Source organism: Eufriesea mexicana, unplaced genomic scaffold (assembly GCF_001483705.2).
Source record: "Eufriesea mexicana isolate 0111107269 unplaced genomic scaffold, ASM148370v2 scaffold654, whole genome shotgun sequence".
Taxonomy (NCBI): domain Eukaryota; kingdom Metazoa; phylum Arthropoda; class Insecta; order Hymenoptera; family Apidae; genus Eufriesea; species Eufriesea mexicana.
The window spans coordinates 1656569-1678112 of NW_016908877.1; the positions used below are offsets into that span (position 1 = coordinate 1656569).

The following is a 21544-nucleotide window of genomic DNA, read 5'->3' on the forward strand; positions in this document are numbered from 1 at the left end:
ATTTATTAAAGTGACGACGTTTACTTCTTATTCGTGCAAGAAAAAATGTATAACATATGTATATATATTCATTGATCAAATATATATTTTCTTTAATAACTCAACTAAAGTTATAAATACATATAAGATTCCTATGTATATATATATTAATTTATATACGTAAATATTAAAAATTAGTTAAAAATTTATTATGGGTGAATTCACAATTATTGTCACGAAAGAATTTATTTAGACAAATACGTTTCTCAACCAATGGGAAAATATCTTCTTTATAATCTCAAGTGTCTGTGATTGGTTGTTCTAACAAATTTCATGTATTTCCCGCTTTGCAGAATGCTATAGAAGCGTAATGGAACATTTGACGAATATAAATAATGTATTGTGCATTTTTCAGTTTTTCTCAAAATTTATTAGAGTTCTATGTAAGTTTTCTTGATACGATTGAAACAGTTTTGTCATTGATTAAAAATGTGCCTTAGAAAAATGTTAGATATATTATGAAACTTTTGTGTCGAAAAATTTACTTTATTCTTTGTGAATATGTACGTAGTCATCAAAGATTTTTAGTGAGGTGTAGTGAAATTCATTATAATATTGAGTGCTAATAACGAGAGACTAAAATACATTTAATTTGTATTATATTGTTTGTTAAAGAAATGAGCGGTTATCGTGAACGTAAAATCAGCGTTAATGTCATAAAAATTTAAGGTTAGATACGCGTCATAAATTACATATTGTATTTTTTTAGTATGTTACTTCGTTTATATAAAAGTGTTATCAAAAGTAAATCAACGAAAGCAGAAAGAATCCACACGCAGGTACCTCAAGGACACTCTTCTTCAACATTTTAACAGTGTGCATCGCTCAGTGTATACATTACATACATCCTCCTAAAATCTACGTGATATGTTTCTATTTTGGTTACCGCAAAATATATAAACATGTTAGTATAAATAAATCAGTAGAATTTAATGCTTTCGATGATGCATAATCATCTTTAAAAAAAAAGAAAATATAAACAAATTTATATTTATTTAATGTATTATAGGGCAGATCGAGATTATGATATGGGTTCAGCTACAGAAATGATGGTAAATGATTTTGATGATGAACGGACTTTAGACGAAGAAGAAGCTTTAGAAGGTAGTGAAGATTCTCACAACGAGTTGTCCAACTTACAAAAGGTATAATTCTGAGGTGACTGAACTAAATATTTAACATATGCGATGTTCATTTTGTAACAAGATTCTGATCCCAACTATTCTAGGATCAAGCCTGTGAAATGAAAAAATCAAGCCCATAAATAATTACAATTATGATAAGTTTCTACAACACTTTGGACTCAAAGTGCGTTCTCGTAGTGAGATTCGTATGTTTAGTCGGTTTGTTATATGTGGCATGGTAATCATTCGTGTTCTTGTCTTCTTTCAGGAAGGTGATATGCCACTAAAAGACCTACTTGCGATGTATGGATACGGGGATCCGTCAACCGAAAATTCAAACAGTTCAGACCGAATGTTAATCGCATCTGGAAGCGGTGATCCAGAAATTGAAGGACAATATTCAGATAAGGGGGATAATGACGCCGATGATGATGAAGATGATGATGAAGCAGATGCAACTAGTAACGAGCCAGATCTCAAGCAATTTTATACAGAAATGTTGGTAAAAGGGAAAGATTCTACATCGTTGGTGCCAGGGTCAACAATGAAAGGAAGCAATGTCAGTAGTGTAGGTACTGGAGACAGTAGCAGACGACACAGAATCCATGATGATGATGAAGATGATGAAGAAGGTGAAGGTGAAGAATGTTCTATGATCGATGGTTGTAGTAACAATGATAATACAAGGACAACTTCAACAATGGGTGGCTCTAGTACCACTAAGTGTAGTGGTATAACCGCACTTACTAGCTGTACAACAAACGATAATACGGGTCGTGGAGTAGAAGGTAGTGTTAGCAGTGGTATGGTAGATGGAGGAGAAGATGGAATAGTTAGCGGTGGTATAGGTAGCGGTACATCTAGATTACTTCGAAGCGTTTCACGACCACAAAGCGAAGAAGAAGAAGATGATTGTGATTATAGTCCAGATGAAGAAGAATGGAAAAAGACAATCATGGTTGGTATTAATTACCAAGCGGCTATACCGGAAGGTCTTTGTCATTATGATGATGCTTTACCTTACGAAAATGAGGACAAAATGTTATGGGACCCCAGTCATATACCCGAAGAGGAAACTGAAGAGTTCTTAGAACGGGCGCAACTACCAGCTGTAAAAGGTGGTTCTTTGCCTACAGGATCTCATATAAGAGATGATGAGCAGGCTTTATATCTATTATTGCAATGTGGCTACAATCTTGAAGAGGCATTAAGAAGACGAAGAATGAATGTCGTACCGCCAACGGATGCAGTCAGCCTTTGGTCGGAAGAAGAGTGTCATAATTTTGAATCTGGACTACGAAGTTATGGAAAAGATTTCCATCTTATACAGAAGAACAAGGTATGCATCATGTACAACCTCGAACTACTTCGCGGTAGCAAGAAACAATTGTACGTAACATAAGGGTCATCGTAACAGGTTAGAACGCGATCTGTTGGCGAATTGGTGCAATTTTATTACCTTTGGAAGAAAACGGAACGGCACGATATATTTACATACAAGGCTCGTTTAGAAAAGAAGAAGTATGCTTTACATCCTGGTATCACGTGAGTATTTTCTCTGTCTTATAACTAGAGTATTAATTTAAAAATATATAAAAAAGAAAACAGTTTACGAATTTAAATTACTGCGTTAATTACAATCTGTATTTATCCTTTTTTTTCCATTAAATAAATTTGCATTAAATTAAATTTCAATCAAATCATATAGTTTCTGTTATTACATTTTTTTATGTTACGATTGAAAACTTGAAGTATGACAAGATCGTTGAATCGTAAGCAGGGACTATATGGACCGATTTCTGGAAGAACAAGAGGGTGTTCGCGATCGTAGCAGCTCACCGAATGTTCATTGCTTATTATATGGTGACGCTAAACGGCAAAGGTCAACCGTTAGTGCCCCAAATAATGATGAAGCAAAATCAGCGGAACCGTGGGATGGTATTGCAGTTGATCCCTTAGCAGATTTGAATGGACCAACGCCAGCACCACCGCCACCCCCACCTCCACCTCCACCACCACCAGTACCAACCGCTGTGACTGTATCACCTTCAGGTTCTGTTTCAACTACATTGACAACATCTATATATTGTACCACATCAACTCGTCATTCCGATTGTTCACCGTCCGACTCTAGCTACACTAATCCACATATGTGGTCAAATATGACATCTCGAAGTCACTCTACCTCTTGTATCGTAACAACGATTACAATAAATACGACAACAACTAGTACTGTTCCGATAGTTACGGCTGTTGGAATCACAAGCACAGTTACAAGCAGTTCTACCGTCACTTCTGCCGCCTCTAACAATTTTTATCATTCACGAGTGACATCGAGGAGCATAGATGTACACGATTCACCGTCACCAGAGAACATTTTACCTCATTTACCCCCTTAGCGTCAAACACGACTTTCAGGTTTTCAGCCTGGAAGACATCAAATGTCTTGGCGTGATGTGATTTATTTAGCACTCGCGTTAATATTATCGTCGTAATATGTAATATTCGTTAATATCACGAATTATATTTTTATACTGTATCGTAATATAACTATCGATCGCTATAGCGGAAACAGAATAAAAAAAAAAAGAAAGTTTTTCGCAAAAGTAAGATAAAATAATAGCAAAGTAAGTAAAACCGGAAAGATAATTGAATGGGGTAAGTGGCACGTGGACGTGAATTACTACTGCTTTTTCCACTTTCTGCTTTCTACTTTCCGATAACTATTATTGTTCCCGTAGATGAATTTTACGAAGAAATATGAGTTTAAAGTGTCAAAATAATTCGCATTTCCAGATTTATAAGTAATTAAGTGTTATCAAAATGAATAAATGATAAATTACAATTGCAGAATTGTAGCGATGAGCGCAAATTTATAAGGAATACCATTGTTCTAAGTACATGTCTAATTCCTGATATTACTAAGTGTACAAAAATGCGCTCTATAAATCTGATAAAGAACAAGATCTCGGTAATATTCAGAAATGGTTAAATTAAATGAAATTCGATAAAAATGTATTTATTTCTTTTTTCTATATTTTCATCAAGGATACACAACATATTGGATGACCTTAAAAAACTTTTGTTCATCGCTTACATATTTTGTCCATACAAAAAAATATTGAAGTTGTTTGTGTATCCTTGTACCTAATTTCTTTATCCTTTGCACGCACTGAAAACGTGAGATTATAATAAAAATCATAATTTTATTATAAATTTTAAAGTATATCATAAATAATTCAATTTTCACTTATTTGCACAGTGTTCAATGTTTCTGCCTTTCCTTTATTTTTTTTTTTTTATTTTTTCTTTTTTTTTTTAATTAAAGCCCATAGGTTTATCATAATTTGGTACTGTTATCGATACTGTGTCAGGTCTAAAGATTCTACAACGGTTTTTAGTAACTTCCTCATCAAAGGTAAAAATTGTATACTACTAACATCGGTTAGGAATTTTCCTGTGGTGAACATATTATTCTCTTCAAATTCCATTCTCCGTACTTCCTTTAATCTAGCCGGCAAAATAGTTTGATTGAAATCAACAGGTTGCTGAATAATTCTCACCCTTCTAGCATCAGAATTAATTAACGATCCTTTAACTTGCCAGTCGTCGGGAGTACCTCGATGTTCAAGAAAATCGAAGAAAACTCCTAATTCGGTCACTGTTTCGCGCGCTATTAGTTGACGATCTCTAAGAGCGATCCTTGGATTTCTGACTCCTTCTAAGGCTTGACACAAAATTAAGACGAGATTGACTTCAAGGGCGAATCTTGTGTTGTTTTCGTCCATAGATTCGAACCACGGGTCGCTAAATTTTTGATATTTTGCTACAACAGGACTATCATTGTTTCCGGCTGATACACCTTTTGTTACGTGCCTACCACTTGTCAAGGCTGTGGCTCTTGACAAAATTGTATTTTCACAAATAAGAGGATCATAAGGTCTTCGCACGAGTCTCGGACTACTTAATAACGGTACAGTTACATCTAGGCCATTGACATACACCAAAAATTCACTTCCTACGTTCGAAGATCTCGAAGTGGAACCGGATGCTGCATGAATAATTCGCCTTAGATCTTTACTCGAATGCATCTGTCGATCCTCTGGTGCAGCGTGCTCCCATTCATTCTTAGCAGAATCTGTTTTATCCGATTGACCACTAAAAGAAACGGTCGTAGCAGTCACGGGTTGAGACCGTGAATGTAGTGCCTGTGTAAACAACTGTGTTGAACTAATGATTGTGCCGTAGGTTAATCGTGGTCCAGAACTCATGCTCATCTGTGGCGGTCCAAAATTCATTTCAGCCATTGGAGTATACCAGAAGTCTTGTGTATATATAGTGTCCACAAGAGTATTTAGTCTCGGGGAAAAGTGAACAAAACTTAACGCACAGGTTGTATTTATGACGATCAATTTGTTAACTAGTAACTTTAATTCACCACTTGGCGATCTCTTATCGCAAGATTCCAATTCTTCGGCACTTTCCATGCTAATGCCGTCGATGATGAACTTAAGAATTCGTGGTCTTAATAATAGATTTACCGTATTATCATATGCCAAATACATACATTTTATCAAGGTTTCGCAAACATTTGGTTGTATCGAACTCCAAACGTATGGTTGGGTTGCTACGATATGAATGAGAGCAACGAGAGATTGTACCAAGTCGGCAGCGTAAAGGTCTGCCGTATGTCTTAATAAGGTTGACGCAACCATTAATTGATACTCGTGAGAATTTAGAAATATTATAATAGATTTGATGTAAACAGTAGGTGTTTCACTAGTGACTAGTCCTATTAAAAATTCAAGACCAAGCGTATAAAGTGGCCACCAATCTTGGCATCGCCATTTTCCATTTGGGCAATCGTCATATAAAGAGTCTAACATACTGTTTCCAATGTCGCTAGGTGGAATTAAGCTCAACCATAATTTCGCAATATGATTTTCATTGATTGGTTGCAAAGTGTATGGCAAACGAATGATTAAATTAAGCAAGTTGAGAGCAGCGGTACTAAATCTTAAATATGGATATTTTTGCAGAGTGATACCAATACATGTCATTAATTCCGGTATCATTTGTCGCAGTTGTATGCAACTAGATCTTCGCTGATGCTTCAAGATAGAACTTCGTTCTACGTAAGAGCGTAATAGTTGAGTAACCATGCAAACAGCCAAAGTTGCTGGTAAACTTTCCCGAATTCCCCGAACGGTTTCTGCATTTCTTTCATCAGCATTTTTTTGCGCAATTACGCTGTCAATCGTAACTGTTTTATCGCTCACTTTCCGTTCCACCGAATGTTGCTGTTGTTTCCGTTTTTCCAATTGAATAGCAGCCTCCTTTAATTCCTCTAATTCGCTCGCAACGATGATACAGGCATGCGACAGAAGATATTCGAGACTTGTTGGATCTTCGCGTAATGTGCTTTTTACGCATTGCACACATCCAAGAAGCAAAGAAATCAGTGTCTGGCGCAAAGATTTTCCATAACTGCGATAAGCTTGGCCAATTTCTTGCATTAGTTGTGTTAATCCCGATTTAAAAAGTTTTGAGTCATCGACACACATTTGCTTCCAAGAAGTGATACATCGAAGTGATAAAGAGGCCAACAACATTGTGATTTTTCGGCTAGAAACATCATAAAATTGTTTGACTCGTTCAAGTAATATCTCTAACGAACGTTGTGTTATGAATTGTGCTTGAGACACATTAATATGATAATTCGTTGCTATTCTGTCGTCAGTTAATGTGACGATAAAGTTATACCAGGATTCTAAATTAGTTTCATACAATGAAACTGTAACATTAGCATCTCGCTTTTGGTAATTGTTTGATTCTTCGCTATCGACGCATACGTCATCGAGTACGTATATTGCCAATTTCTTCCAGTAATCTTTCGATTTATCCAAAAGTTTTGTTAAATTTGTAGTAAAATCATCTTCTAACGTGGTACTCTTGAACAGTTCCAAAGTAATTATATCTAGCAAATGAGAATAACCTTTCGCACCTGGTACTATCTCTCTGAAAAGTGGAGCAAAAAGTTGAGTCCAGAAGTTTTCCCGTTTCCGAAAGAAATTTACGAGAATTTCATTTCTGTGGTACCACATTGCTCGTAATAACGCCATTGTGCTATTATACAATTTGTCGCACACGATATCGTCTTTTTCATAAATTCGATTTAGATATTTAACTAGAAATTGTCTGCATCCTTCTGTGAAAAATTCTTCCACCGATCGAGGAAAAATTCGTTTGCATTCTGCTGGATGTACAATGTTGAAAAGAGCTTCTGTCAGACCAGGTTGCTTTTCTAAGCACACAGTAACTAGTTCCAGAATGGCGACTTTAACATCCACGACACAAGTTGGTGACATGAGACCTCTGCGAGAAGCGAAGGTTTCTCGTATAGATGTACCGTCCATACCCATGCAAACCAAAAGCGACATAGATGACCCTTCGGCAAATTTCTTTAACAGCCTAACAGCCATGGCTTGTAGAGGTGGACTGAACCAAACATACAGATAATTTACAATCGTAGGCACTATTAAAAGACCATTTGGTACACGAGGCGAAGAATATAAAGCAGTTTCCAATGGTGACCTACTTCCTATTTCTAAACCCAGTGATTTTCGGAATATTAATAATCTATTTACTACAGATAAGGCCAATTGTACACTTTTGATTGCTTTGAATCCTTTTCCGCGAATCCAATCTGTTTCTGCCATCATTTTGTTATGTAAAGTACGTTCACCAGTACGAATTAGCTTAAGTAAAGCATGCCGTGGTTCTAAATACAATAAACTGTATGCAACAACAAGCTGTAATTCACTTCGTATATCTTCTTTAGGTAAACTGGATTCAAGCGCTCTGTGGAGGCAAAACATACTTTTTAACCACAGGTCGGTTCTTTCCGCATCTGATTCGAAATACCAGGAATCCAATTTTGGTAAAACACCTTGCAGTAAGAATACCATACCAGGTATTTCAACCGTATATAGAGCTTCCTCGTTGTATTTTCTGATTAAGTATTTCGATAAAATATCTAAGTATGTGTTTAAAATTGGATACGAATGAGCGATTGTTTCTATAGCGGATAGCCATGATGCGATTATACCACCATCAAACGAAACTGCTTCTGCAAAATCTAACGTCTTTTGATACCGATTATTAAATCTTGGATAAACGCCAGCACGCATTCGCGACAAAATTTCTTCGGGATACTCTAATATGAGTTCGGATGAGATACTAATACAAGCTACGACTATCTTATATATGTACATCTTTTCTTCGGGTAATACTGGATAAGAAAATCTATTTATAATTTCAAAACTTAATTCCGTTGGAATGACCATACTTTGTCGTATTCCTATGTGTTTGGCTAATGTTTTCAATAATTTTAAGCCTTGTGAAACGTGTTCAGGCAAATTTTTATTCATTTCATTGGTCTTCGTAATTCCACCACCTGCTTGAGAAAAAAGTTGTTCTATTTTATGATGTAAGGCGTCCCAATAGCTTGCTTTTTGTCGAAATATCATTATTTCACGTTCACTTGACAATATACGTATATTTTCACGGAAACAGTCTTCCGATATCATATACGAGTTCTTATGAATTGTACATTCTTGCTCGTATGGTTTTAACGGTTTATTATGATCCCGTTGCCGTGGTATCTCCAATGTTAATGACTGAAGATTATCCAGCTCTATTGCAATTTTTTCGGCACTAAATACCGAAGCGCTTGCCAATCCGATTGCAATATTTGTTAACGGTACAAATTCATACGGAAACTGTTCGGCTGCGAATTTATAAATCAACCATAAGCCGTCATTGCGTTCTTCCCAAAATCGTACTGCAATTTCAGGAAACTGAACTATAGTAGCAACGGCATCAAAGATATCATTTAGAGCGCTTAATTTATCTTCATCAACGAAAGCACACACTAAAGTAAGAAGATTATATGCGCTGCTCCGTACAACTTCGGCGTAATGCGTGTTTTCACAAATTATTTCACTATTCATCAAATCTTGCAAGTAATGGAAAACATTTAATTGTATGGCTTTGACACCAAATGGCCTAAATCGGTTCAAGATATCAATATTTTCGGGGTCGATAGCATAGTTTGCTAACATCCAAGATAAAAATAGTAGACTATCTTGTGGTGAATTATCGCGAATGCATTTTTGTTCAAAAGTTTCTTGCATACTGTTTCTTACACTGCATATCCAATCTTCTATATTGGCACTATGAAGAAGACATATTTTTACAATTAATATTATAATTATTTCTAAATTGTAACATAAAGAACATACTGTTTTCTGACATCTAACGTTACTAAAAAGAGAGCTGCTTGACTCTGCTGTATTTCCTTAATTTTTCTGGCAATTGCCTTTTTATCTTCGTGACTTTTTGTACTCGCTAACCGTCTTGGTTCTCCCTATAAGTAAAAAATTATTAAACATCATCGATTATCAATGATAGGTTGCATTATGATTTATGAAGTTTACATAACGTACTTACTCCAATGCTTTCATAAAATTTCATAAACTCAGTATCAGCAATGTGTATGTCATGAATAATAACTGTTAATATGTGAAGTAATTCTCGCATTTCGATTAGACTACTGTTATATAATTTATGTAGATATTCTTCTGTACACAATTGTGATCTTGTCGGTGCATTTACAGTTTTTAACATTTCTATTTGTTTTCGAATCGATTCTAGTAGCGTTCCAAACAGTATATCATCGAAAAATTTTAAGAATTCTTTTCGGTAACGATGTCCTTTATCTTTATATTCGACCATAAGTTTAAGACACTTTATCAACGTCATTCTTTCGGAATAATAAAATTCCCAAATATCATCGATCAACGCTTTCATCGATGTAAAATCTATAAGTTGCGACGCGAAAGTTTCCGCGCAATTTCGATATTCATATTTTATAAAATTACATACTAGATCCCAAGTAATTGTAGCGTCTAAATTCTAAAAGAAGCAATAAATTTATTATATTTTCAGATCGATTAAAGAAAGAAAAATGCGTAAAATTTATTTGTAATACGTACAAGAAGTGGGGCAAGTTTACTAATTAAATCGTACATTCGAGGAGATGGATCATTTTTAGGTATATTTTGAAGCGATGCTTCTGTATATGGTTTAAAAAATAATAGTCCCTCTTTAAGAAGTTTAGTTTCCTTTTTAATTTCATCTTCCACTAGTTGTTTCTCGCATCGACACACCGTATCCGATATTAGAAACCACAACTCCTTACAATAACTGCGTTGTTATCCCACGTTGTATGAATGAAGCGACAATCGCGATACGAGAGAAATAATTTTTTTAAGAAGTAATAAAAACAGTATTAATTTAAAATAGACTTAACAATTTAGAAGTATTTTAGTCAATTAAATATAATATGAAATGTTATTTACTTACGGCAAATTTTCTATAGTGGGTACCTGCATGTTTAATGTACCAGCTTGTGTAAAGCATATGAAATGTATGGTAAATATTTCACGAAATGGTTAAAACATATAGAATTCAACTATGTACACCATTTAAATATTACATCGCTAGCTCATACATGATCGTTTAAGATTAATATCATAAACAACGACCGAGACATAACCTCGATTGGTACAAACCTAACACGCATATCAATATGCGAGCGGCGGTTTCCTTTAATTGGTCGATGACTATGCGTGGTTAAAAGTGGGAATAAACTAGGGACCCTAGTGTAGTTTACGTTGGTCGTACTGGTGTAACTTTCCCGCCAACAATTTGGCGCGCAATTTATAATTTTTCTTTGGTAGAATGGAAGACACTTTCAGGAGATTTAGAATTTTTTACAGAAATGTAACTCGTAAGAAAGAAATATATCCGATATACAGATGCTTCTTATTTTATCTAAAAGTTTAACGCGGATAGACGAGTAAATTGAAATAGTCGCGAAGAAAATGTGGAATAAGAAAGATCGCATGACCATGATAAATGTTACACACGAACTTTACGCGATATTTTTCCATATAACGTTATAAGTATGCATAGAATTTAAATCGATATAATATTTCTATTCCATACTATGAATAATAATCGTACGAGCAAGTCTTTTTTCATAGGATCCTAGGATATGTCGGTGTCTCATAGGTTTTAAGAGGAAAAATTAGATTGGTAGCAAGTATAAAAGAAAAATGACTGCGAAGGAAAGAGGGTAGGAAGAAAAGAGCATCGTTGTTGAGACCGATGTCGGATACATTTGTTACACAGTAGCTGTAACTACTCCCTATAGGTATAAGAACGTTGGTAACTGGCTAGCTTATCCGCTGGATACTGGTCGATGGCAAGCAGACCATAGACTTTTTTCTTTTTACGCAAGCTGGTTATCCATCAAAAGAAGCTGGTAATCTCGTTCTCGCGCAGGTAACTTCTTCGAGACAATGAACCGATACGTGTAACGTTGGCGGTAAACAACGAATCTGGAATTCCGTTAGCGTTTTAACGGAAAAACGATTTACATGAGAATAAAGCGAACGCGTGGGCGTCCAGAACAGTCGTTACAGAAGAAGCGAGATGGTTTCGATATAACAGTATAGTAGGTAAAGAAATGGTTCGGAAGGAAAGGAGCGACAGCGGCGTCAGAGCGCCGACGCGAGGCGTCGAAGCGGCCGACGTCGCGTCGTAGACGCCGATTGTTCGCCAGTGCACGTTCGTCTTGAACACCGAGCGTATCGAGTGTATTCGTTACCGACGCGAGAAAACACTTTGTTCGGTTGTGTACGATGTTGTTGCCAGCGTGAGTGCATCAACGGAGAAAATCACACGTTTCACGGGGTTACTATGCGATCCGCTACGCATCATTCTCGTAAATATTTTTCTTCTAACGGAAAATCGATTCTCTCTTTCGAGTCGATCAAGCCCGTGACACGCGTCTTCGCGATCCGCTTCTTCCACGTCCGATTTGCCCTTTGCCCGAATTTCGCGAATCTCGCTCGACTGCTAACGAGCCGGAGCACAGCGTAGATACATCCGATTACTGGCTGTATCGTTTGTCCGTGTTACGCATCTTCGGAGCTTCCCTTTTTCCGAAATTCCAATCGGTTATCTCGGAATTTTGGCCTGACGGCAAGCGCGAAGAACGATATACCGATACCGATACCGATCGTTAAGCAGCTCTCGAGGTTCGCCCCGTAGTCGACCGTGCGATGTTGACGCGATAGTCGAGATGTTGGAAAGAGGATCTCGCGAAGAGGTAAAGCGTCGAATCATCGGGGAACGCAACAACAACGAACAGGTTCGGACGGCAGCAAACAACTCGGCGAATATTTCATCTCGAGCTGCTTCTAGCCGTGTGTTTCCATGTGTGTTTCCATAATGTATGTACGTCGCGATTCTTGTTACCGTGGATGTATCCGTCGGGAAATGCAGCCTCGGAAACGCATAGTATTCTCTGACGCGTAGGTAGAACACGGTACGCGTTAAAAGTATTTTCGCGTTTAATACGGCTTCCCGAAATTCGAACGTGTTGCATCGTGTGTATGCGGCACTGCGGTTCTTCCTTACGCTCCCGGCCTACCCTTTCGCTACCGTAATTTAACCGTGCGATCGCGACGAGACGAGACCTCGCAAACGCGAGCTCGAATCACGGCAATTTCCAAGTAATTTCATGCCTGCTCGTTGCACCCTCGATTCCACCGATTCCACCGACTCCGGTGTTCACTAACGCTGCTCGAGATCATCACGTTCTCGCTGTCCTTTCCTTCGCTTCTCGCGGTTCTATACCTGGCCGACAAACGACAACGGCATTGCGCTTCTTTTCCCTCGTTTCCTTCCGTTTAAATTCGTTCAAATCTCGCTTCTGTATACTCGCGAGGAGTCGTTGGAAATTCCGCGAATTAACTCACGTCGAACGGTCCCGAAGGGTGACGGAGATATTTGCCAAGTTGGGAGTCGCGCGCGAAACACGCGGATATTCGGTAGTCCCCCTAATTCATTCGGTTCCATTGATCGCGCGTTCGTCACTGGAATCACGAGGCCGGTTCGCGGCTAAGCGGTACCTCCGCCAACCTATCGAACCAACTTGATCTCGCGAGGGAGCCGTGTTTGGTTAACGGCAGCGTTAGAATCGGTAATCAAGGAATCGGGGGTTAGGTACTCGTGCAACGCGACGGTATTTGGTCGGTGGCGCGCGAGGCAACGATAGAACATGTGTCTAGGTGGGCGGTTGGCGAACCGGAGCTGAGATGCACGTTGCGACGAATCGTTTCGCGATGAACTGAATTCGCGATTCGAGGGACGACGTGTTTTCGGGTCGACGAGTCCGTGATCGCGCGCGCGGCCGCTAGGACAGTCGGACGAGATAAAGAACGGAGAAGAAAGCGGCGGAGGAGCGAAAAATGAGGGCCACGTTGCTGTTGCTGGGGGGCATCGTGGTATTCTCGGTCGCGGTCGCGAGAGCTCTCTCCTGCGTGTGTTCGCCCTTCGAGTGTGACATTCTCACCGACGAGGATTGCCCTGGAGGCCTCACCTGGGATCCCTGCAGGTACGTCTTACTTCTCACCGTTTTCGCTATCTCCGAATTTCCGGAAAGAAAGGTCTGTTATATAGAAAGGTGGCAAGCCAGCCCGAACACTCGATGCATTCGAAGCATTTCGAAGCATCGGGTAGAGATCGCTGCAATGGCGCAGGGTGCCGCGTGCGATATTCCTAGCCACTCGAGCAAAGATATCCAACAACAACAACTATCGCGTACTTGGCGCACTTCTAACCGTGGTCCAGAATCCTTACCGTCCAAGGTTTCTCTGTCAATTAGCCTCCGCCAAGATTCTCGAACGTAGAAACTTCGATGCTTGACCGATTTAACGATCGCGCAGTATCACGGCGGAGGTTATCGTACGATAATAACGTTTCAACCACGAATCTTTCCTCGGTCAACTCTCGTTTCAACACTTTGCGTCGATCTTTCGTTTCTCCAACTTTGCCTCTTTCGAGGTTTCAAAGTTGCCGCGTGTACGAGCACCACGGTCTCAGTTCCGTCGGCTCCATCGACCGACACCGTCGTTCGCCATTCTTCCGCGAAACTTTTGTCTCTCGGCTTAATTTCTCTTTCAAAGGTGCCTTCTCTTCGCATCGCGTTATCGATGTCGTCTCTCTGATAATTTTTCTTTCCATCCTCGCGATTCGCGTATTCCCCTTACGTACAAAGATAGACAGGACAGGGGACACGTTACGGGCTTGGTTGATCACTCGCGTCGGTGAAAAATCGATATTCGACTCTTTTCCGCTTCCCCTGTATAAACAACATTCGACATTTTCTCACGTCTGTCGTATTCCTATCGATAGATCTCGCGTGCGCAATTAAAATCTGTAGTAGAGCGGAGGTTCCGGGTCTTTTTTCAACGGGGAGCAAAAAACTCTGCTCTTTGTTGTGCAGCGTTCTTTGTTAGGTGAATTTTATTCCGGTATTAGCGGTGCACTGATGAAAAATAGGGTTTGATAAAACGAAGCCTGAATATTCAAACTAGGAGCGAACAAAAGCGCGTCAGTCATTGCAATTTTATGCCGTTTTTCGTTCGCACGTTCGATCGACCAATGCATTCACCGTTTTTCCTTCATAACACCTTTTTCTTCCGACCTATCCGATAGACCGTTAAATCGATTTACCGCGAAATTTCGTGGCAAAGTGAGGAGAAGGAGAAACGAATTTAGATGTCGCGACTCTTCCGCAGCCTGTCATCGGAATTTTTCATTTTTACCTTTCCACGCGTAAGCGTTTCGCATCGGGTTAACGATGCATCCATCGTTCGCCGTATCGAAAATAACTCGGGAAATTGAATCCAGGAGATCTTATCCGTTGCCACCTGTAAGGTCGTTTTGAATTCGATACGCGTAGCTAACGTTTATCACGGCAAAGAATTCTCTGCGAGTCGTTTGGATAGAGGGAAAGAAGGGTAACGTGTGGGTAAACGAATTATTCCAACGAAGGGTTCCCCGCTCGTAGATTTCGCATAGGGTAAACGTTTCACGACCCTCGACTTTCTTCCGAAAGCGAAATCAACCCAGTCGCGTAATCAGCCACATCATATTCCTAGGTCCTTGTCCTACTTTGCGTCAATGACGATCCACGGATACGACGGACCGTTTTACTCGATTAATCGGTCGTCCAATTTACAAATACACACGCCCGTATATACGTATGTACGCGCTCACACGCGTCGCCCAAAGTCTATTAAGAAATTACTCGACGAAACATCGACCCGTTGTTCGAGGTGGTAAGAGGTTGGCAGCGTTCAGCTTACGATGGGTCTGTCTTCGCGTTAGCACCGATGACGAGTTCCCTGGATCTTGAGTTCGCGTGCTGGCTCCAACAGTTTAACTACTTCCGTGCGATGCAACGGACACTTTAATCGTAGCTCCTCTAACGGCCTTTACGGAATCGCGGAAACTAAGCTTCGAACGTAAACGGTACACCGGTGTACGCGTTCTCTTCTTTTTTCCCAGTCTTCCCGAGTTCCGATCCGAAGAAGCCCCTTCTCCGCGATACGACGTATTACACCCGCGTATTATCCTAACGAACACGCGAGTTGCCTACCTTCTTCTTTCCCGTTTGCTCTCCCGTTTGCACGCAGCATACCTGCAAAGTATTTTATCGTTCTTTTAACTGAAAAATGTTTCGCGTTACACCGACTGGAAGCCGCCGCGTACACACTTGCCACTTTCCTTCGCGAAATGGAATTACGCGAAAAGGATACCGAAGATCTTTAGCGTATTATAGCTTCTAAGAATATTTTTCATCAAGTCTTCGCGTCGTTGTAGTAAATGTTTCGTTACGAGTTATATACACCGAATGTAGACGAACCTTCTTTCGCATTATTCCATTTACAAAACGCGCGATCGCGAGGGAAAATTGTTTCGCAGAGAGGACGAGAGAAGCGAGATATAGAAGGATTGATTGCGCTCGATCCAACAACGAGACGAAGTAATAAAATTACGCCTCGTAGTCGGAAATTTCCTGCGCGAGACCTGTTCTTTTCCATTATTTTTTCTCTTTCGTTCCTTTCACGCTTCCCTCCGCTCTCTCCCTCTCTCCCTCTCTCTCTTTCTCTCTCTTCTTTACTTTGTGCACTTCCTGTCTTTCCAACTCGGTTTCACGACTTTCATAACGTAAACGTTATCATTGGACGATCGGTATAAAACGAGCTGGAATTCGGTTCCGAAGAAACGACGAATAAGAGATACAGGCAAGGGAAAATCGATTCGTTTCAATTACCGTTCGGCGAATTCGCGGGATCCTTTGGCGTTATTTCCATTACGTCGTTGCTAAAGTGTAACGGAACGGACGAGCGGCAGGGAAGAGGAGGGTTCTTTATTTTATTCATGCATTAACACGCTTGTAATCGTTTTCAGATGCTGCAAGGTGTGCGCTCGTGTCGAGGGAGAGCCGTGCGGTGGCCTGTTTGGATTTTCCGGAAGTTGCGCCGACGGTTTGCAATGCGTTATCAAGAATTTGCTGCCCAACACGCGGGAGGTGGACGAGGGAGTCTGTACAAGTAAGCGGAATCCCGGATTTATTCGCAGACTTATTAATGTCATTCGAATCCATTATCTCTTTGTGTCGGGTCAATGGCGGCCGATAGAGGTAGTATAGAAAGAATAATGGCGCGTGAATTTATGAAGCGATTTGAATCTCTTTGCGAGCCGATCTTTAGAATCACGCCGATTAATAACGCGTGACGCGTCGTGGAACCTTTATCGATCGATTTTTATCCCGATACTCTCTTTTCGTCTCTTTTCCTTCCCTTATTTTCCACGCTCTAACGATGAGTCTATAATTTCACGTACGAGATCGGTCCATCGAGAAGGTGCGCAAGGTAGGTCCGGATTCGCGTGTAACGTCGGCCGAACGAATGACCTCGGCACGGTGCTTTTGTCCAAAGTAACAGACGCGATTAATCAGAAACGATCGAAATTCTCGTAGACTACGCGTTGACGAATGATGGTCGAACGCGGGGGAGGAGAGGAAGAAGAAGAAGAAGAAGAAGAAGAAGAAGCACTCGTGTACCGATCGCGTTGAAACGACGTTAACGAGGACAGCCTTTTGCGGTCGTGATTATCGACACGGGGAGGTAATAATAGTATTCCGCCAGGGACGCGTAACAACGCGTGGAAAAATTGACAGACACATTATTTCTGCACGCGCGTGCTGAAAAACGATACAAATTTATTTGCTAATGGTATCGCCACGAATGTCGCGTAAACGTTTGCAACGTGGTGGAAAGAACGCTCGTGAAAATTGTCTTCGTAGAAACAGTTGGCCGTTCATCGAGTGCTCGATAATGTCGAGTTTTCGAATTCCGAATTTTTTCGTGCACGGTCGGCCGATCGCGCGTTAGGTGTATGCGTTTGCCGGCTAATGGCTAAAATCGACGATCGTACCGAAGAAGTTAAACGCTGTTCAGGTACATCTCGTAAAGTCAATCAATATCGCTCGATTCTCCTCAAACTTTCGGAGAGACGATTCTTTTGTAAGTTCTATAAACGCTTCTCGTAGTTCCCGGTTTTCGACGAGTATCCCCCTCAAGGGCAGCAGGATGGTGCCGATAGCAAGAATCGATTTCGAGTAAAACGAACATTTACAAATCGCGTTAGATTTGTCTGTCTCTACTCCTCTTCCGTCACGGTACACCTTCCCCGAATCATGTTCCTTCCCGTTTCTTCGTTGATTTATATTTTAGCTGTTTGCCGATTAACAGCTGTGCACACCCACCAACGATACACGAGCTTTATCTCGTTTTCATGGAACTCTGCCAGAGCCAGTCATCCTTTCTTTCCACTTTACCTTTTATTTCTTCTCTAAGCTCCGACCTACTGTCCCTTCCTTCAAAGTCTCTAACTTTCGACTTTGGACCAAAGTCGAGTCGAGACTGTGTGCACCAGAGAGATAGGGACGGGTCTGCTCCAGCCGCGAATTTAATCGAACAGTTTTTCCGCTTCTCCCGCGATCCCGCGTCGTCGTTACTTGGTCGAAAATCTCGCGATAATGGGGAAAAAGTTTGATAAAGACGAAGCAATGGAAAAGCAGACGAAGAAACGGGAAACGAAACGGAACGTTGAATTTGTTTCGAGAAAGAAGAACGAGGAGCGCGTCGTTTTAGGGATTTCGACGTTGAAAATCGCCCGGTATTATCACGAGATATACGTTACTGCCGTGACCGTAATTTCGAAATTTTATACAACGAATGGCCCGCGAGGTGCACACGCTTTCGTAGCTTTGCCTGGAGAAGCGTGTTCCTGTCTTTCGAATGGTATGTACCGTGTTCCAACATAGCGCGTAACAGGGAGAATAGCGAGAACAAAGCAATGACCCGTTTAGGATTCCGGATTTTATTAACACTTTCGCGCGAGTGAATGTAACGTGACCACCGTTGCAAATGGCAACGAGCCAATTCCATGCGACAACGGCTCCAATTTTTTCAGGGCTTTATGCTTTAGGCTGAATGCTATCGGTAATCTTGTAAACTGACAGGTGCTTCGACACGAAATCGTGGATAGCTGTGGATCGCGTTAACGTTCCTCGATAGGAAGCATAGAGATCTCGTCGTGTCATCTACTCGCCTCTTCGCGCCTATTTCTTTCTCCCGCGTGCGATATGAAAATCTCACTCACATTTCTCATCCTCTTTCTCACCGCCAAGTTTTATTTGGAATTTTATCATCATCGTGTTCTAATCTCGTAATCTCGTGGACGGAAATCGCGTTCGTATCTTTCGTTTGATCGGTGTTTGATCGGTGTTTGCCGGCGTCGCACCTAATCTCGTAACTGGACGGAAATCGCGTTCGTATCTTTCGTTTGATCGGTGTTTGATCGGTGTTTGCCGGCGTCGCGAATCGGATCCGATATCGCCGAGCCGTTTGGCCAAGCAGCGCGCGATCGTTCGTGAAAAGTAAATTCGCTGATTTTTAATTTCCAAGTGGCATAATTGGAAACTCGTTGAAAGAGTTTCGAGGTGAAAGAAAATATAGGGGCGGTTCTGCTCGAAATCTCTTTTCCTTCGATAGAACGCTCTTCAGACTCGAGATCCGAGAGCTTACGAACGCTTCGATACTAATTACTCGCACCATCTTCCGGTTATTATCCTAAAGTGGCAGGTAATTGAGTTACCGTGATTCAATATCCCTCGTGTCGGGAATCGTGACTGCCTTCTCTTTTCCACGCGATACGTATTTCATTTATCCGATTACTCCGAGAAAACGCGGCCGAAGAATTTGTCGTTCCTCGATATCCGATATTTTCGCTTATTCTTTTTTCGTTGCGTTTGCTAATTCTTTCTCTTCCTCTTTATCCTTTTCCACACACGTCCGATTCGTGTTTCGCATCGCGCGGTAATTCCCTCGAAACGGCTGATCGCGGCAGATTCGCTCGCTGCGCGTTTAACAGAAGAAATAGATTAACGTCGAGAGCAACGCGAATCAGTTTTCACGAGGATTCAAGACGGCTGCTGCGAGATTCGAAAGTTTGGTCGGGAAACGTTTAAGAAAGGAGCTGCGCACACTCTGGTCTCGAATATGCATACCTCCGTTGAATTTAAACCGATGCATATGCACTGGTACTTGACGTAGAAGCTGGGGTACTCAGTATTCATGGAATATCGTTGCTCGAACGCAAAAGGTCGTGACGAGGAGGGGAATAGCGGGAGGAGAACAAATTAGTTTAGGTCCTTTATATTTGCATTACCGTGCTTCCATTTAAAAAAAAAAAAAAAAAACCGCTACCACGGCCACGCACACGTCGTAAAACTCCGACTTAGGTTTCGCGGTTCGTAAACTACATCGGTAATTACCTTTCGTTATCGTTTCGCAATCCTCGACAGGCATTGCCCAGCTCCGACCAAGATATCCCCGATATCGCGTAAGAAATTCTGCGCGTACTCGAAATTTCGAATCTCGCATAGCTACCTCGTACCTATTTATCGCTTGTTTGCAGCAAACTACGCGATGCTCCTATCTCGCGTATCATTTTTTCCCCTACGCAGAAGGTCGCGAATTAATTACGTCGAACGCGCATTCGTTTCGTCCATTAACGGACATATCCTTCGCTCGAGTGGGAAAAAACGCTGCTGGATATAATGACGCGCATGCACGTCGAGTACACGCGTATCGCGTGTAAGCTCTACTCACGGACGATTACACTTATAAATCGAATAATATCGGACATATCGCATCCGCGCGGTTCAACATGCCTACCGATACTCCAACCAGATAGGATCGATGTTTATTACATCGATTTGTATAACGCGCAACTCAATTAACCACCGTGATTTACTTTGGCGATCCGTATGCGCGTTTCGCGCGATACGTCAGTTTATTTCGCGCGTACCGAACACCACCCGTCTTCTAATTCCGATCCGTTATCGTCTCTGATATTTTCTACCGTCAACCTTTTTCCCCGTTCTTCCCCGCGTTACACCCTTATCTCGCGAATCGAGATGTCCCCGCGTACGAAAGGAACGGAGACAGTAGCGGAAACGCGTAATTACCATGATCGTTATTCCATCGAGAGACGAAACGAAAATCGAGACCCGACTACGTTCGGGGGTTCGCGAACGGGCTGCACGATACCTAGCCGCCTCGTATAATCCATCGATGCGGTAGCTATGCGGTGTAGGACATTAGGGTAATTCCGCTCGACGTTCATCCCCGGATCGGGGAGAGCAAAGTAAAACGCGACGTTTACCCGGGATAGGTATGATCCATCGACAAAGGGCGTGTTATCCGAAATATCGAGAAGCCTGGAGTGGTATCGAGGGGTTTGGAACGGAAGAAAAATGGTTAAGACCGGGGTTGGACTCGGGGTGAGCGAACAAACGGCAAGGTGTAAAGGGAAGGCGATCATTATCTCGCGATAGGACGCGTTGTGGTCCATTGAAAGGAGAACAAGGCAGTCTGGACGATCTCGACATGGCTGAGGGAGGAGGAAGAAAAGAAGGAGAAACACAAGAAGGTGGGAGATATCTGAGCATTTACGGGCCATTTCCTCGCCGTTGCTCATAATGACGTTATTGCTTTTCGGAGGTGGGTCGGAGTTTGGTCGAAGGTTGGTTCGAGGTTGGCGGCTAAAACCGTATCTGAATTCGTTAACCACGGACATTATCGGTTTTCGCTAGACGTACCGGAAATGTAAATTCGTCGGAATTAGACGGTACGCGCGACAAATATAGCCTTCCTCTTTGCTGCAACGCGACGTCGCGAAGAAAGGTCTTCGGGTCATCGGGATCCGAGGCTCGTTTCCGTGCCATACCCATTTCGCCACTCTCTTTTCACCGATACGAGTTTAACGTACGAATGCCGCCGCGAATGCAGGTAGATTTATGTTTTTAAACCACGTCGCATCCGCCG

General features: G+C 41.3%; 3 protein-coding genes across 9 annotated transcripts in view; 2 read left to right on the top strand and 1 right to left on the bottom strand.

The window, feature by feature from the left end:
* Positions 1–649: 649 nt before the first annotated feature.
* Positions 650–3726, top strand: LOC108546568 (mesoderm induction early response protein 1). 4 transcript variants are annotated; one of them, XM_017898735.1, is made up of 5 exons: positions 650–943; positions 1049–1184; positions 1432–2502; positions 2581–2708; positions 2941–3726. In XM_017898735.1, coding segments are annotated over exons 1-5 (1959 nt in total). In that variant the 5' UTR covers positions 650–941; the 3' UTR covers positions 3563–3726. The 4 variants fall into 4 exon arrangements, with proteins under 4 accessions (XP_017754224.1, XP_017754227.1, XP_017754223.1 ...); XM_017898738.1 differs by having other exon boundaries at positions 2916–3072; XM_017898736.1 differs by lacking the exon at positions 650–943 and adding an exon at positions 1268–1347 and having other exon boundaries at positions 1111–1184.
* Positions 3727–4443: 717 nt separating this feature from the next.
* Nup188 (nuclear pore complex protein Nup188) lies at positions 4444–10700 on the bottom strand. Of its 2 annotated transcripts, none has more exons than XM_017898740.1 (5): positions 10590–10700; positions 10220–10430; positions 9675–10139; positions 9485–9591; positions 4444–9398 (listed from the first exon to the last, which is right to left on the bottom strand). In XM_017898740.1, the coding sequence occupies exons 1-5, from the start codon at positions 10616–10618 to the stop codon at positions 4520–4522; spliced, it is 5691 nt and encodes a 1896-aa protein (XP_017754229.1). In that variant the 5' UTR covers positions 10619–10700; the 3' UTR covers positions 4444–4519. The 2 variants fall into 2 exon arrangements, with proteins under 2 accessions (XP_017754229.1, XP_017754228.1); XM_017898739.1 differs by having other exon boundaries at positions 9467–9591.
* A 1154-nt stretch (positions 10701–11854) lies between these two features.
* cmpy (crimpy) overlaps positions 11855–21544 on the top strand; it is a 112176-nt gene continuing 102486 nt past the window's right edge. Inside the window, exons 1-3 of one of the 3 annotated variants that reach the window (XM_017898688.1) lie at positions 11855–12444; positions 13367–13692; positions 16557–16699. In XM_017898688.1, the coding sequence (XP_017754177.1) occupies positions 13547–13692; positions 16557–16699 (289 nt within the window). In that variant the 5' untranslated portion in view covers positions 11855–12444; positions 13367–13546. The remainder of the gene's footprint in view (positions 12445–13366; positions 13693–16556; positions 16700–21544) is intronic. The other 2 variants (XM_017898687.1, XM_017898689.1) reach the window with 2 other exon arrangements.

Bases quoted from the DNA above. Each gene is read 5' to 3' on its own strand.
- LOC108546568 (XM_017898734.1), top strand. From the start codon at position 1,038: ATGTATTATAGGGCAGATCGAGATTATGATATGGGTTCAGCTACAGAA. The intron at 2,503-2,580 runs GTATGCATCATG...TCATCGTAACAG, and splicing joins ATCTTATACAGAAGAACAAG to GTTAGAACGCGATCTGTTGG. The intron at 2,709-2,943 runs GTGAGTATTTTC...AATCGTAAGCAG, and splicing joins GCTTTACATCCTGGTATCAC to GGACTATATGGACCGATTTC.
- Nup188 (XM_017898739.1), bottom strand. From the start codon at position 10,618: ATGCAGGTACCCACTATAGAAAATTTGCC. The intron at 10,140-10,219 runs GTACGTATTACA...TGCTTCTTTTAG, and splicing joins GTAAACTTGCCCCACTTCTT to AATTTAGACGCTACAATTAC. The intron at 9,592-9,674 runs GTAAGTACGTTA...TTTTACTTATAG, and splicing joins AATTTTATGAAAGCATTGGA to GGAGAACCAAGACGGTTAGC.